This window comes from Narcine bancroftii, chromosome 8 (genome assembly GCF_036971445.1).
Source record: "Narcine bancroftii isolate sNarBan1 chromosome 8, sNarBan1.hap1, whole genome shotgun sequence".
NCBI lineage: Eukaryota > Metazoa > Chordata > Chondrichthyes > Torpediniformes > Narcinidae > Narcine > Narcine bancroftii.
This window is the reverse complement of record NC_091476.1, coordinates 156414552-156429713: the sequence shown is the minus strand read 5'-3', so window position 1 is coordinate 156429713 and position 15162 is coordinate 156414552. Positions and strand designations below refer to the sequence as shown.

The window sequence follows — 15162 nt, the reverse complement described above, 5'->3', positions numbered from 1 at the left end:
GTATTGATACATGGACGTTGGGCTGACGAAAAATGTTTTTGTTGTTAGAAGTAACATTTCTGCTAAAGTGCTGGACCAAAATTTTATGCAATCACTTTGGTGTCACCCGATGCGGTCCGCAATCCCCCCCCCCCACCCCCCACCCCGGGACCCCAGTGCATGAGTTCACCTTCTAACATGCACCACGAAAATCTATCCATTTTCCCACTGTTAGCCTATTCAATGCGTCCAGACTGATGTGCAATTTCCCATGGTTTGGGGATTGTATTCAACAACATCATGTTTCTGCCCGGACTCGCATTGCTCGCGGTCGGTAGGCAACTGGCAAGTTGCGTGCCAACACACACACACACCCCTTCGTTGCTTACGTGGTCTCTTGACAAAGTCGAGGGGCGGGAAAGGAAAAGGTACAACCCGTTCATTCATAGTGCAGGATGACGAGTTAAACACACTCACACTTTACTATGGCCAGAGGAGAGGGCTGTGAAACGTACAGCGCGCCCGCCACTTTGCTGCAGCCCAACACCATCAAGCCCGATGACCGAACGGTGAAACAGGTAAACGAGCTGGAACTTTACTCGACTCCCAGCACAATGTTGACCTGGAGCCTGAACCCTTCCCGTTCGCGAAAATAACTCTCGGTTATTTCTTATTAGCGTATAAGGGGCGGAATTGTCGTGGCTTCACATCCCACTGGTGGGATGGGGTAGGGGTGTATACTGGAGGGATGGGGTAGGGGTGTATACTGGAGGGATGGGGTAGGGGTGTATACTGGAGGGATGGGGTGGGGGGGTGGGGTTACTGGTAGGATGGGGAAGGGGGGAGTTTACTGGTGGGATGGGGTAGGGGGAGTTTACTGGTGGGATGGGGTGGGGGGGAGTTGACTGGTGGGATGGGGTGGGGGGAGTTGACTGGTGGGATGGGGTAGGGGGGAGTTGACTGGTGGGATGGGGTAGGGGGGAGTTGACTGGTGGGATGGGGTAGGGGGGAGTTTACTGGTGAGGTGGGGTAGAGGGATTACTGGTGGGGCGGGGTAGGGGAACAGTCTTGGGCGGGGGGGGAGTGTATGGGTAAAACCTCCAACCATCCGGCTGCTGTGTTTCTTCCCCATGTGTTATGGGTGGTAGTGAAGGATTTGGAGCGTTCTTTCTGAGAGAGAGCGGTGCACATGGGCTGGCCTGGGCAAAGGGTCGGTCCGGAAGATGTGGTGCGTGTGTGTGTGTGTGCCCTCAACCTCCTTCCCATCCTATATCTCCACCCTCCAGATCTCTTCCACCCTCCGCGTTCCAGATATGCACTCTCTCCCTATCTCGATTCACCCTCCCGGGACACCTGTCCTCCCTCTCTCTCTCTCCTGGGGCATTTCCCCGTGCCCTCGCCCAGCAACCCACCACAATTTCCCTTTCCCTTTATTCTAGATCAATCTGTCGTGTCGGTAGAGGATGTGCAAGTGAAATTAACAGCTGCCTGAAATAGTCCATTTGAAATCAAACCCGCAGTGGCGCCCCCTGAACCGCGCAGAGTTTAATCGCCACCCTTCACGACCGGATACAGGTTCTTTCTATGCCCTCAAAAAGTTATTTATTTAGAAAGGCTGCAGTGTGGGGTGGGGGATAAATCCAGTGATCGGCTTATTTCCGGATCCGTAGTAAGAAGAATTTCGACCAAGGGTGTCATGTTATTGCTTTTCAAGCCGGGCATTTCATTCCATTCTCTTAAAGGAAGAGGGGAAAACACCTTCTCTATTCCAAGGGTCTGGGCTCATTTGGAATGTAACTATTTACTTGAACGGATCAGAACGGGAGCACAATGTTTCAATTGTGTTTTTTTTAAATTACCCTCGGTGGTTAAAACTCTCACATTTTCCTAGAATGTTTTATATGCACTTTAAAAAATATATAATGCTTAATAAATGCATCAGGCAGAATAAACTTTTTAGTCCAAAAGAATAAAGGAATTGCGCCTGAGATATGTTGAACTTTTCATTCAAATTCTATCAGAATGGTGACGTGGCTGTGATATTGATGTCATGTTCCTTCTCTTCCTTCCTCCCCCCCCCCCCCCCCATTGATTGTGATTTGGTCATAAGATCAATGGCCCAGAAGGACAATCACTTCCCAAGCCAGCCTGACCAGTGTTAATTTCCAACAAATATAATTGGCAAATGGGAGCTGGAATCCTGCTATCTGCTTCGAGGTCGATAATCTGTAAACCTTGTTATCTGGAATGCGTTGTTTTTGTATACAAAATGAAAATTAAGCTGAGAACGTTCAGGTCATCCAATCTATTGAGGTCTGAAGGTGCAAAAAATCATGAACTTCTTGATCTAATGTGTGCATTTGACTCTAATTTGCTAATCAATATTTTCTCGTTATTGCTGTGTGTGGATTGAATTGCCTTAAATATTGCACATCTGAATAATTTGAAATTGTGATTTAAAAAAAAATCTCAATGAAATTGATCTTGGACGAGGCTTAAGTATTTTTCATGCAACTATACTTTGATGTGGATTTCTCTCCTTTTTCAAGATTATTTTTTTAAAAATTTTCTCCTCCAGCAATTATTTTAAAATTGGACAATCTTTCACCTGAAATGATTTCCTTGTGTGGAAATTATTTCTAGTATTGAATCTGTAGGAATTGTCTGCCCAACAAAGCAGTAAAGGCTGTTACATTAGAAGTAGATTTTCGGAATGTAGGGGAATTAAGGAGAAAAGGCAGGTAGATGGACAGACAGATCAGTGACCTAGATGACCTACCCATATATTTGTTTTTTTTAATGTTCCAGTATTAAAATGCTGATCATTTTTTATTTGTGAATGCCATCCTGCATTATATTTGTTCTGTTTTCTAAGTCAGTGTGGAGGAAAAATCATGCCTTCCATATCTTCAGCATAGATTGCTGACATTTAAAACATTTTTTCCTGGCAGGATGGTTACAGGATGGGTTCAGTCTTTTAACAAATAGTTGAGGGATGTGTAAGTTCAGGTAGCCATAGCCTCAGGCTGACTGGGACAAAGTGTGAGACTATTGGGAGTCAGTTGGGAGATGGGGACATTGTCACCTTGTTAGGGTGATAAGGGGAAAGCAACCTGCTTACTGCTTGGGGCATGATATAATTTCTCCTTTGTCCTTGTGATTACAAGTTTGTGTTGTGTCCCTTTAGGCATCTTCAGGTGCATTCTCCGCCAAGAATCCGCCTGCGGAAGCGGCTCTTTGAATTGCAGTTCAGGTGGCAGTGCTAAAAGCGAAGCGCTGGCCACCTGAGGGGACAGCTACACTGGATGCGCCTCTGAGTGCACTCTGGCTCCTTGTCCTTTCAGGCTGTCAGGTTTGGGGTGGCTGGCTGTCAGAGTTGGGACAGCTGGCCTGGGCTATCAGTGTGGGAATGTCCTCACACTGCCCCGCTCTCCCAACAGACCGATATGAGTCCCACACTGTGGGGCGGCCAGTGCGGGAACGTCCTGCCCACAGCCCTATAGGAGCCTTATATGACTGTCATCCTCTTAGCAGTGCTTTCAAGTGGCTGCATTCATGTGCCGGCGGGGACCTCAGTGCTCCGGCGATTATCCCTCCCGGAGGAGGATTACAAAGTTCCCCTCGCAGGCGCCTCCTGCGCTTTCAAGTGGCCTCCCGACAGCTGCATATTGACATAATATGCGGCTTTACATTTGGGGATTTTGGCCACCTGAAAGTGCCTTTTTATGCAGGCGAGACTCAGTTCCGCTTTTAGGAGATGAGCCCCTTTCTCACTTGCCAGTGATCCCAGGAATCGAACGCCAATCGGCCTTCAAGGTGGCAAGCATGAAAACAAAATCTGCTCAAAGCTGGTGTCAGATGGCATCATCTCATGCCAGGGATTTCCAGCCTCTACCCCCTAGTACAATCCCCAGTTTCTGCACGGGGTTGAGATCAGGTTAGTGTAAAACTGACAATTGCATTGCAGGCACTTTCTATTAAAGGTAGAACCGACCAAACTCTGGGGATAAACCCTTGCAAGTGTGAAAGCATTCAGTGTCCAAGTTAGGAGTGGTCTAGTGTAAAAGGCCAAACCCCCATTCCTATCCTGGGACACTGAACAGCCAATTTATTGGAATGCAAGTGGGAAAGGGGCTAGATTCTCTCCGGGGTATCATGTTTTAAAATAAAGGCTTTCTGTAACCAGCATTCCTCTGTGTCCCAAGATTTTTTCCACAACAGGCAGAAAGAAATTAATAAGAATAATTGAATTTGCCAAATTGTAAGACCTTCTCCATTGACAACGGTGTGAAGCAAGGCTGCGTCCTCGGACCAACCCTCTTTACTATATTCTTCAGCATGATGCTGAAACAAGCCAATAAAGACCTCAACAATGAAGACGGTGTTTACATCCGGTACCACACAGATGGCAGTCTCTTCAATCTAAGGCACCTGCAAACTCACACCAAGACACAAGAGCAACTTATCCGTGAACTACTCTTTGCAGACGATGCTGCTTTAGTTGCCCATTCAGAGCCAGCTCTCCAGCGCATGACGTCCTGTTTTGCAGAAACTGCCAAAATGTTTGGCCTGGAAGTCAGCCTGAAGAAAACTGAGGTCCTCCATCAGCCAGCTCCCCACCATGACCACCAGCCCCCCCATATCTCCATCGGGCCCACTGAATTCAAAACAGTCAACCAGTTTACCTACCTCGGCTGCACCATTTCATCTGATGCAACGATAGACAACAGACTCGCCAAGACAAATAGTGCCTTTGGAAGACTACACAAAAGAGTCTGGAAAAACAACCACCTAAAGAAACACACAAAGATCAGCGTGTAGAGAGCCGTTGTCATACCCACGCTCCTGTTCGGCTCCAAATCACGGGTCCTCTACCGGCATCACCTACGGCTCCTAGAACGCTTCCATCAGCGCTGTCTCCGCTCCATCCTCAACATTCATTGCAATGACTTCATCACCAATATTGAAGTACTCAAGCTGGCAGAGTCCGCAAGCATCGAATCCATGCTGCTGAAGACCCAACTGCGCTGGGTGGGTCACGTCTCCAGAATGGAGGACCGTCGCCTTCCCAAGATCGTGTTCTATGGCGAGCTCTCCACTGGTCACCGAGACAGAGGTGCACCAAAGAAGAGGTACAAGGACTGCTTAAAGAAATCTCTTGGTGCCTGCCACATTGACCACCATCAGTGGGCTGATATCGCCTCCAACCGTGCACCTTGGCACCTCACAGTTCGGCGGGCAGCAACCTCCTTTGAAGAAGACCACAGAGCCCACCTCACTGACAAAAGACAAAGGAGGAAAAACCCAACACCCAACCCCAACCAACCAATTTTCACTTGCAACCGCTGCAACTGTGCCTGCCTGTCTCGCATCGGACTTGTCAGTCACCAATGAGCCTGCAGCAGACATGGACATTACCCCTCCATAAATCTTCATCCGCGAAGCCAAGCCAAAGAAGAGAAAGACCATAAGACATGGTAGCACAAATAGGCCATTCACTTTATCAAATCTAATCTATTTCAATACCCTCTCAGCCCCACTGCCTGGCCTTCTCCCCATAACCTTTGATGATCTGGCAAATCCAGAATCTCAGTGTCTGGCTTAAATACACCTAATGACCTGGCCTCCACAGCAGCCTGTACATTCTCTTGTCCTTAATTTGTGCCAACTCCTTTTTTAGCATCTACTCAGTCATAAGATCATTGTCGAATTCAAACCCAAGTCAATTTGCCTGCTCAAATGAGTGAATTGTAGTTGGGAGCAGAATGTTTTGATCTCCATGTCCCTACCCCCCCCACCCCCCACACACAGCAACACCAATACTCTATCCATCCAGTGGGTTCTCAGGTCAATTGTTGGCCCAGGACTGTTTCTGACTTGGAACGCATTGAGAATTAAACCCTGAAGCAAATGATGCACGTGGCTCCACACCAAATGGCTGTTACCTTCACATTTTTGAGAAAGTTCATCATTTTAACAGTTCTTGAAAATTGTTACACTGATTATTGTTTTCTATAAAATGGCAAGGTAGCGGCTACTATAGTAGGTGCTACTAAATAAAGGCAAACACATGCACAAAGGTAGTCAACTCAAGACTGGTTGATTGCAGGCATACACAGACCTTTTATTCCCTGCCTGTTGATAAGCTCATTAGTGACCAGCAGGTTAAAGCTATGAGCCATTAGCGCCCCACACTTTTAGGCAGGGGCTTCATCTGATCCACTTGCTGTACTTTGGTGCCCAGCACTGCTAGTCCGTGATTTGTCAGTTGGGAGATGGGGACATTGTCACCTTGTTAGGGTGATAAGGGGAAAGCGACCTGCTTACTGCTTGGGGCACATGACGGCAATACCGCGCTGTGCGCCCGCTACAAAGGCATAAATTATTTTGGGAAGTAGAAACTAGAATCAGACATTTTTTTTAAGTGCAATTATTCTTGTATGTCTGTTATTTCAAACCGATGTGGCCACTGACCTAAATTAGATTTTGATACTGTCAGTAAATTCATTAGAAAGCTGTACTGATACTTTATATGGTGCAGTTAAAGCTAGTTGGGGAGTATTGTTTTTCTTTTAATGTATCTCACCATTTGTTTTCAGAGAGCAGCAAGAAAGAACCTATCAGTATGCAGTAAGTTGTGTTATGCTATTGGTGGAGCTCCCTACCAGATAACTGGATGTGCAATTGGATTTTTTCTGCAAATCTACCTGTTGGATGTTTCACAAGTAAGTTTTGCTGATTCAATAAGATGTTAATTATTTTCTTCCAGGTTAACAATGAACCAAGTGCTTCCTTTTTTATTCTTCACTAGGGAAAATGAAAGATGAGCCAGAGATGAACTTTGGAACTAAATTTTATGCATGAAATTCACCACAACCTATAATTATGTCCTCACTGTACAAAATACTGAGTTGCTTACAAAGGTATTGCAGTTTGTGTAAATTAAAGTTGCCTGTAGGATTTGTTCCTGTTTGTTTATTATAATGCGAAGAACTGACACTTAAAAAATCTTTTCTCCCCAATGGAGAAATGCTATTTCTGTATTAGGGGATCTGAATATATTTCAGTGAAAGGGTTAATTATCAAAACTCTTTGCTGGACTTACTGCAGGTTTTGGTAATCTGAAATTCGAATGGTGTTCACAAGAGCAGTCCAGCAGCATCGGTGAAGAGACCCTTCATCAGAACTGGGAAACTAAGCAAACAAGTTTAGTTTTTAACCTTCTATCCATCCTCTTTATAACTGAAGCTTGTTTTCTCATTTCCCCTCATTAAAGAGGAAGCTTCCTATTTCTTAGATGGTGCCTGCCTTGCTGAGTATTTTCAGCATTTTCTGTTCTATCATCCATTAAATTCCTCTCTGAATTGCCTTCCTCTCCCATCTCCCATGCTTAAGTAGTTAAGCATGCAGAGAGGAAACTGGATTTAATCCTCAATTTTAATCCTAGAGCTAACCTGTTTCAATCGGCCACTAATGAAGGGCATTGCAGTTGATCTCGAGTAACTCTGAGCTAATGAGTAAGTTGCTGCACCAGACTGCTCTCTTTGCTGGGTGTATATTGAGCCAGATAGAAGCAGATTAATGCTGGGTTGAAGCTAAAATGACAAAATAGTTTGCCAACACACTTAATTTCAAGGCATGTAACTAAGATTCACCAGAGGATACTCAGCAAAAAAAAAATTTGCATTGGGAGAAATTACTGAAGTTGAACCTGGCCAGTAAAGTTAAATTTTTAAAATTAGACATATGCCACTATAACTGGCCCTACCAGTCCACGAGCTCATGCTGCCCAATTACACCCAATTAACCTACAACCCCCAGTAAGTTTTGAAAAGTGGGAGGAAATTGAACACCTGAAGAAAACCCGAGCAGATGTGGGGGAAAGGGTACAAACCCCTTACAGATGGTGCTTGATTCAAACCTGGGTAGCTGGCACTGTGACAGCATTGCACTAACCGCTACACTAACCATATCATTTGGGTTATAATGAATCTGTATTGAACGACAATATGCCCTGACGACCAACACTTGGATAGTGTCAGAGTCCAAGGCACAGACCCTTGAGTTAAACTGTGCATTAAGTTCATTTCCTTCGTACATCAGGTTGTATTTTTGTGTCATTCAAGTAAATCACTTTATTCCCCATAACGTGTATACACATTGACCTCTATTGCAGCTTGACCCGTCATCTGCATCCCTGATCCTATTCATTGGCCGAGCCTGGGATGCCATCACTGATCCAGCTGTTGGTTTCTTCATAAGTAGAAGCAAATGGACAAAGTTTGGAAGACTACTACCATGGTAAGAAGGCTTTTGTGATTCATGGCTTCACTTGTACATCGACAAGGCTCAGTTAGGCAACTTGGCCAGCATAGATAAGTTGGGCTGAAGGGCCTCTTTCTGTGCTGTCTATCATAACTTAACCAGATGGTTTGTCTTAAATGTAGAAATCCAGGATGTTGTGTCCTTGCACTTGAAAGAATTGTCAAAACAGTGATATCTGCAGTTTTCCTTACATATTTCAGTCTTGTTATGAACAACAACAAATCTTCTTTTGTGATTTCAGGATATTTTATTTCTCTCCCATTCCCCAGAGATTCTGTGATTCCAGTTATCATGAAGGTTTTCTGTATCATGGTGCTTAAGTTGTTGGGACTTACAGACTAAGGCTGATGATCCAGCTGGTGATTTTCTGTCCAATCCTTTCCCATGTATGTACCAGGAAAAGCAATCATTTTTCTTATTATGCTAATACGGAGCCAGTAAAAGTGCATTCAACAGTAAATTTTCCCGTCTGCTTGCCAGGGACATAAGTTTCTTTAAATAAATAAATAAAAACTTCTGGCAACTATCCCAGTAACACGTTGTGTGATGCCACTTCTAGGGTTCTCTGAGGCAAAGACCTGCGCAACTAAAGAACTTTCATGTCCAAAACTATCCCCACTATTGAGTTCATCTACAGGGAACACTGCTGTCGGAGAGCAGCAGTATTCATCAAGGATCCACATTCATGTCACTCCTACCATCAAGAAAGACGTATAAATGCCACAAGACCATCAGGTTCAGGAACAGCTGCTACCCCTCCACCATCAGACTCCTCAACAATAAACTCAGTCAGGGACTCAATTAAGGACTCTGTCTCCAATTCATACTGACTGTGGTCTTCTGATGAGAAAGTCAAGGATCCAGTTCCAGAGTGGGGGGGGGGGGGGGGGAGATACAGAGGCCTGGAGTTTGTAGCCTCTTGACCAGCACTGAGGGAATAATGGTGTTGAAGGCCGAGCTGCAGTCGATGAAGAGCAGCTGTAGGTATGAATTGCAGTTTTTGAGGTGATCCAGAGCTGAGTGGAGAGCCAGCGATATGGCATCTGCTGTTGAGCGACTGTGGTGACAGACGAATTGTAGCAGGTCCAGATCTTTGCTTAGGTTCATTCTGGCCACGACCAGCCTCTCAAAGCTGCTCTTTTGCTTCTTTTTCTCCTCTTCTTGATCAGGGTGGTGGACCATTTTGTGTTTATTGCATGCATGACAATAAAAGAACCCTGAGCCTTAAAAAAAACTTTCATGACAGGAACATCAAAGAGTTGGGGTATGGGCAGCTGCATGCCTCAAATGAAAAGCAATTTGACCACCACCAAAGTCATCCTCACAAAATAATGAAGAAATTAGTGAATTTTGCCAACATATTTATAAAAAAAAACAAAAAAATTAAAACAAATAACATCAAAACAACAGCATGGTTTAACTAACACCTTTTAAATGTTTACTAAAATATTTCTAAGCTTTTAGTTTGAAGAATGATTTATTAAACTAATAAACTCTCACCTGAGATTCTAGCAGCCACTCTATCCCATATAACAATCTCTTTGGATCTCCTTCAATATGATACAGAATACTCCAGTGAGAGTATAGCACATTTGTGTGGTGCAGACAACTCCATTTTCCTATGCTGCATTGAATTCTGTGAAGAATCCACCATATGAATGCAACTTGTCTAGCATTGATCTGCTGACATTGACCTTGGGATTTCTAAGTATATGGGAACAGAAATTCCAGAGTTTTCATTTAAAGAGACAAGGACTGCAAATGCTGCCACTCCCTTCACTGTTGCACTGCAAAATCCAGCTTCTAATTTAAGTTGCTTTTAAAGCTATTTTTGATGGCAATGACAGTTTTGCCCAAATGTCATTTTTAAAAATGCTACCTTTCTGATAATCTCAATTGGTGTTTATTTGTATTAAAAAAAAATGAAGTGATTACATTTGCAGCAGATTGATTAAGATCCATTTTCATTGTGATTGGGACAGAAATTGACACTTGTCAGGGATAACATGGCATTCAATAGTTGTATCCTATGTAGTCTCCTGGAGTAGCCACGGCTCAAAATAACATTTTAGATCATTACGTTGAAATCCCTCTGCATCATGACCTGCCCTATCCCATCACTGTCCAGCCAAATAACTGCCCTCCTCTTTTTTTTTGGCCCCAAACACTTTAATTCTTTGCTTTCAGTGCTAACACCCTTAAAACTTGTTTGCAAAATGTCCCTTCCTTTGCACCCATCAGTCTTCTATTGTGCTGTCGGTGGTCTGTTTTAATGTCTCTTGAATATTTGTCAATGATGTCTGATAACGCTGCTGTGAACACCTTGACTTTATGTTAAAGGCTGACTGTTGGGATCCAAATGAGCAAAATTGTTAGCTTGTGGCAGATGAGCAATGTAAGAAGCACAGCCACCACGCTGAGGGTCGTGAACAACTGTCTTATTTGAATTTGGCACGTACCCCTTTAAGGGCAGCATTGGTTCAGTCACCACATGCATGATGACATCACAATCGTTGCCCAGGGCGCGCGCCACGCGCGAGGTTTGAATGAGGAAGAAACCCCTACAGCGCCATCTTCCCAGGGCTGCCCTGCCAAGTGGCATTACAAGTGGGGCAGGTTCGCCCTGAGTGAGTGCGCTGCCACACAACCCGCTCCAGAACCGGATGCACGTCTCGCTGCTTGGGTGGGCAGCCCCGTTGCTTTGGCCTGGCCGGCTGCGACGTCCAGATGGGCCGCCTTTCTGTGAAAAGTTCCTCCCTCTCCCCGAGGAGTCACGTGATGGAGTAGTGGCCGGACGGTGAACTCCAGCCCTCTCCAGAAAAGTCAGGAAAAACAAAGGAAAACACAAAGGCACGGAAATAAAAGTTTCAGAAAAGTGAGTATAAAGGTGGAAAGAAGATGGCGACAAAAAAAGAAAAATCGAAAGCAACGGTAAGAAGAGAGGAAGAGAAGACAAAGGAGGAAAAGGGTGAAGGCCTTACCTGTCCAAAGAGGCCCGCTGCGGAGAGAGAAACCCGCTCCCTCAGGTCGGTAAATAATGGACTACAAAAATGGCTCGCTGAGCCGAGTAAAAGTGCGCAACCGCGCATGAAAAAAAACACACCGACGGGAGGGGGGACCAGCTGGGGGAGTCGATCTCCACAGCCGGCAACGACAGCTGCAGAACACCTGCAGCAAGAAGAGACCACAGAAGACAATGGAAACAAGAAAGAAGAGAAGGAAAGGGCAACAAAGAAACAACAGATGGCCAACCCAGAGGAAGAAGAAGAGGAAGAGTACAGTGAAATAGAAGAAGAAAAGAAAAGCAAGATAAAGAAGGTACTTTCTCTTAATAAAGGATACATGGAGTCATTTAAAGAATGGCAAACACAGGAATTTAATGATTTAAGAAAAAGAATAAACAACACAGAAGAGAAAATGAATAAAATAGAGATGACCTTAACAGAAATGGGAAAGAAAATGGACAAGATGGAAGAGCGGGCAGTAGCAGCAGAAATGGAGGTAGAAGACTTAAAAAAGAAATTGGAGGAATCTAATAAAAAAACTAAAGAGACACAAGAACTACTAGCTCAAAAAATAGATACAATGGAAAATTATAACAGAAGAAATAACATAAAGATAGTGGGCCTTAAGGAAGATGAAGAAGGCAAGAATATGAGGGAGTTTATAAAAGAGTGGATCCCTAAGACCCTAGGATGTCCAGAACTACAGCAAGAAATGGAAATAGAAAGGGCACATAGAGTATTGGCCTCTAAACCACAACCACAACAAAAACCAAGATCTATTGTAGTAAAATTCCTAAGATATACTACAAGAGAAAAGGTACTGGAGAAGACAATGGAAAAAGTAAGAGAGGGCAACAAACCACTGGAGTGTAAAGGGCAAAAAATCTTCATTTATCCAGATATAAGTTTTGAACTCCTAAAGAAGAGAAAAGAGTTCAATACAGCAAAGGCGATTTTATGGAAGAAAGGGTATAAATTTATACTAAAGCATCCAGCGGTATTGAAAATATTTATTCCAGGACAACAAAACAGACTATTCTCGGATCCAGAAGAAGCACGAAAATTTGCAGAACAATTACAAAAATAGACTGAGGGAGGAAGACGGGTAATGAGAGTAAAAATGATCACGATTGATATGTATGTGGGTAAAGACAAAAATAGACTGAGGGATGAAGACGGGTAATGAGAGTAAAAATGATCACGATTGATATGTATGCGGGTAAAGAGGTATAAGAGTGAATAGAGACAATGTGCATACGTGAATGTATCTGTACTTAGAGGAAAATATAGATAGTATAGACCAGAATTAATAAGGGAAGGTAATAGAATAGAGAGAATAAGGAGGGAATTAAAAGAGTGACCTTTGTGACATATGAAAAGTGAAATCTTTTCTGGGGGAGGCGGGGTGGGGGGAAATAGCGGTCACTGCAAAATCAGTTGACGCTTGCGAGTGGATTCGCAAATCCAAATGGAGAGGGGAGATGTGGTTGTCCGACAAGGGATAAAGGACAACTCAGGAGGTGAAGGGGAGATTGGGGATAAATAAGATAGAAATAGGAGAATAAGGAAAATGTTGGATGTTGTAGGAATGTTGTCTTATAAAGAGTTGAAAATAAGAAAACAGAAATGGAAAAGGAGGAAAGGTAATGATGGAAAAACGGAAAGAGAAGATAAACAAAATATAAAAGGGCTACGCTGAACTATATGACTTTAAATATTAATGGAATACATAACCAAATTAAAAGGAAGAAACTACTAAATTTAAATGAATAAATGTATTCCATTAGAAAAAATAACATATAGGTTAAGAAATAATATTGAAATATTCGAACAAGTATGGGAGCCTTACATTAAATACAATAGCGAAAACCTACCGGGGACAAACATTACCTAAGTTGATGGAAGGAGAAGGAAAGAAAAGAATGGACTCAGTAGAATTTCTGGTGTATTTTTGTTGAATGACAACATTGTCTGACTGGCTTAATGCAACCTAGATTGTATACCTAAAATGGATGAGAGGGGGGGGGTGGGGGGGTGGCTTGGGAGGAGGGAGGGGGGGGAGAAAAAGTCACTGTATATGTGTGAAAAAGAAATAGTGTATATCATGGCTAATGTGATTTATGGTGTGAAAAATAAAAAATTTAAAAAAAATTAAAAAAAAAAGTTCCTCCCTCTCCCCAATGATTAGTGTGATGGTTCCGATGGAGTGGTGTAGGACCTTGTATGGACCCTCGTACGGGCACTAGCGGTGCCACCTGCTGTCCTCTCCAAACGAACACAATTTGGACAGAGTAGAGTTCTTTGGGGAGCTAGGCTGGCTGAGTGCCGTGGCACGCTGGGGGTGAGGGGGCCAAGGAGGCCAGTCTTTTGTGGAGGTCCACCAGCTGGTTCGCATCCCCGGGCGCAGTGTTGGGTTCTGGGCCGAAGAACTCGCCGGGCAGGGAGAATGGTGCACTGTAAACCATTTCCACTGCCGAGGCTTGCAGGTCCTCCTTGGGTGCCGCCCTGATCCCAAGGAGGACCCAGGGTAGTTTGTCTGCCCAGTCCAGGCCGGTGAGTCTGGCCATGAGCAAGGACTTAAGGTGCTGGTGGAACCTCTCCACCAAACCGTTGGACTGTGGATGGTAGGCCATGGTGTGGTGGAGCTTGACCCCCAGGAGTTTTGCCATTTGGGTCCACAGAGCAAATATGAACTGGGCACCCCTGTCGCTGGTGATGTGCGCCGGGACCCCGATCCAGGAAATCCACTGGCTGACCAGGGTCCTGGCACACATCTCCGCAGAGGCTTCCTTGATGGGGATAGCCTCGGGCCATCTCGTGGTTCGGTCCACCACCGTGAGTAGGTAACGCGCCTCCCTGGCACCGGCAAGGGGCCAACAACATCTATGTGGATGTGCCAAGTCGAAGTTCTGGATGGGATCCTGCATGTACTGGAGTACAAGTTGCAGAGTACCGTGTCTGGGCTGTTGGGTACCTGGATGTCCTTGAGTTCGAGGCCTGAGATAGCGGTCCGCAGGACTTGCATCTCTGCATTGGTTCGCTGGGCCTGGGCTAGTTTTGTGTAGTCCAATCCAGCTTGGCCTTGGGGGTGGCTTGTGGTTGGCTGATTCCCGGTCATGTTACCTGGTTGATGGCTGCCTCGTTCTCGTTCTCCCTCTTCATTCGCCAGAGGGCATCCACCCGGGCCACAGCTTTGCATGGGTCCGAGAAATCCTCATCGGTGAGGAGCAGCTCGATGTCCTCCGGCATCTGCTCGAGGAAAAGAAGACAAAACAGGGCTTATGGTTTTCCGCCGAGGGACTGCAGTCTCCGAGCCCGTCCAGGTGCAGGAGCCTGGAAGCCAAATGTCCCCAGTAGCAGGTCTTTGAGGGAGATGTACTTGCCCACAGTCGGGGAATGGTGGATGAGGTTGTCCACCCTCGCTGCCATGTCTTGGTCCAGTGCACGCACGACGTGGTAAAACATCGTGGCATCTGCAGAGATGTTTCGAAGCTGGAACTGTTCTTCCGCTTGCCCGAACCACGTCCTCTGGTGTTGGGTCCAGAAGGGGTGGGGGGGGAAGCTTGATCGAGACGGCGTTAACCTCTGCCGAATCCATGGTTCAGTGTCCAGAAAAACGTCTGGGCTAGTTGGGGTCACCAATGTGGCGGATGAGCAGTGTAAGAAGCACAGCCACCACGCTGAGGGTCATTAACGACTGTTTTATTTGAATTTGGCTAATGCCCCTTTAAGGGCAGCGTTGGTTCAGTCACCACATGCATGATGATGTCACAATTGCTGCCCTGGGGCGCGCGCCACGTGGGAAGGTTTGAGTGAGGAAGAAACTCCCGTCAGCACCATCTTCCCAGGGCTG

The 15162-nt window shown here is 45.2% G+C and overlaps 1 protein-coding gene across 2 annotated transcripts in view; it reads left to right on the top strand.

Moving 5' to 3' along the window:
* The first annotated feature begins 406 nt into the window (after window positions 1-406).
* Window positions 407-15162, top strand: part of LOC138741449 (sodium-dependent lysophosphatidylcholine symporter 1-like) — a 67693-nt gene continuing 52937 nt past the window's right edge. Inside the window, exons 1-3 of one of the 2 annotated variants that reach the window (XM_069895567.1) lie at window positions 407-557; window positions 6579-6704; window positions 8156-8280. In XM_069895567.1, the coding sequence (XP_069751668.1) occupies window positions 465-557; window positions 6579-6704; window positions 8156-8280 (344 nt within the window). In that variant the 5' untranslated portion in view covers window positions 407-464. Of the gene's footprint in view, window positions 558-6578; window positions 6705-6790; window positions 6903-8155; window positions 8281-15162 lie in introns of those variants that run through there. The other variant, XM_069895568.1, reaches the window with a different exon arrangement.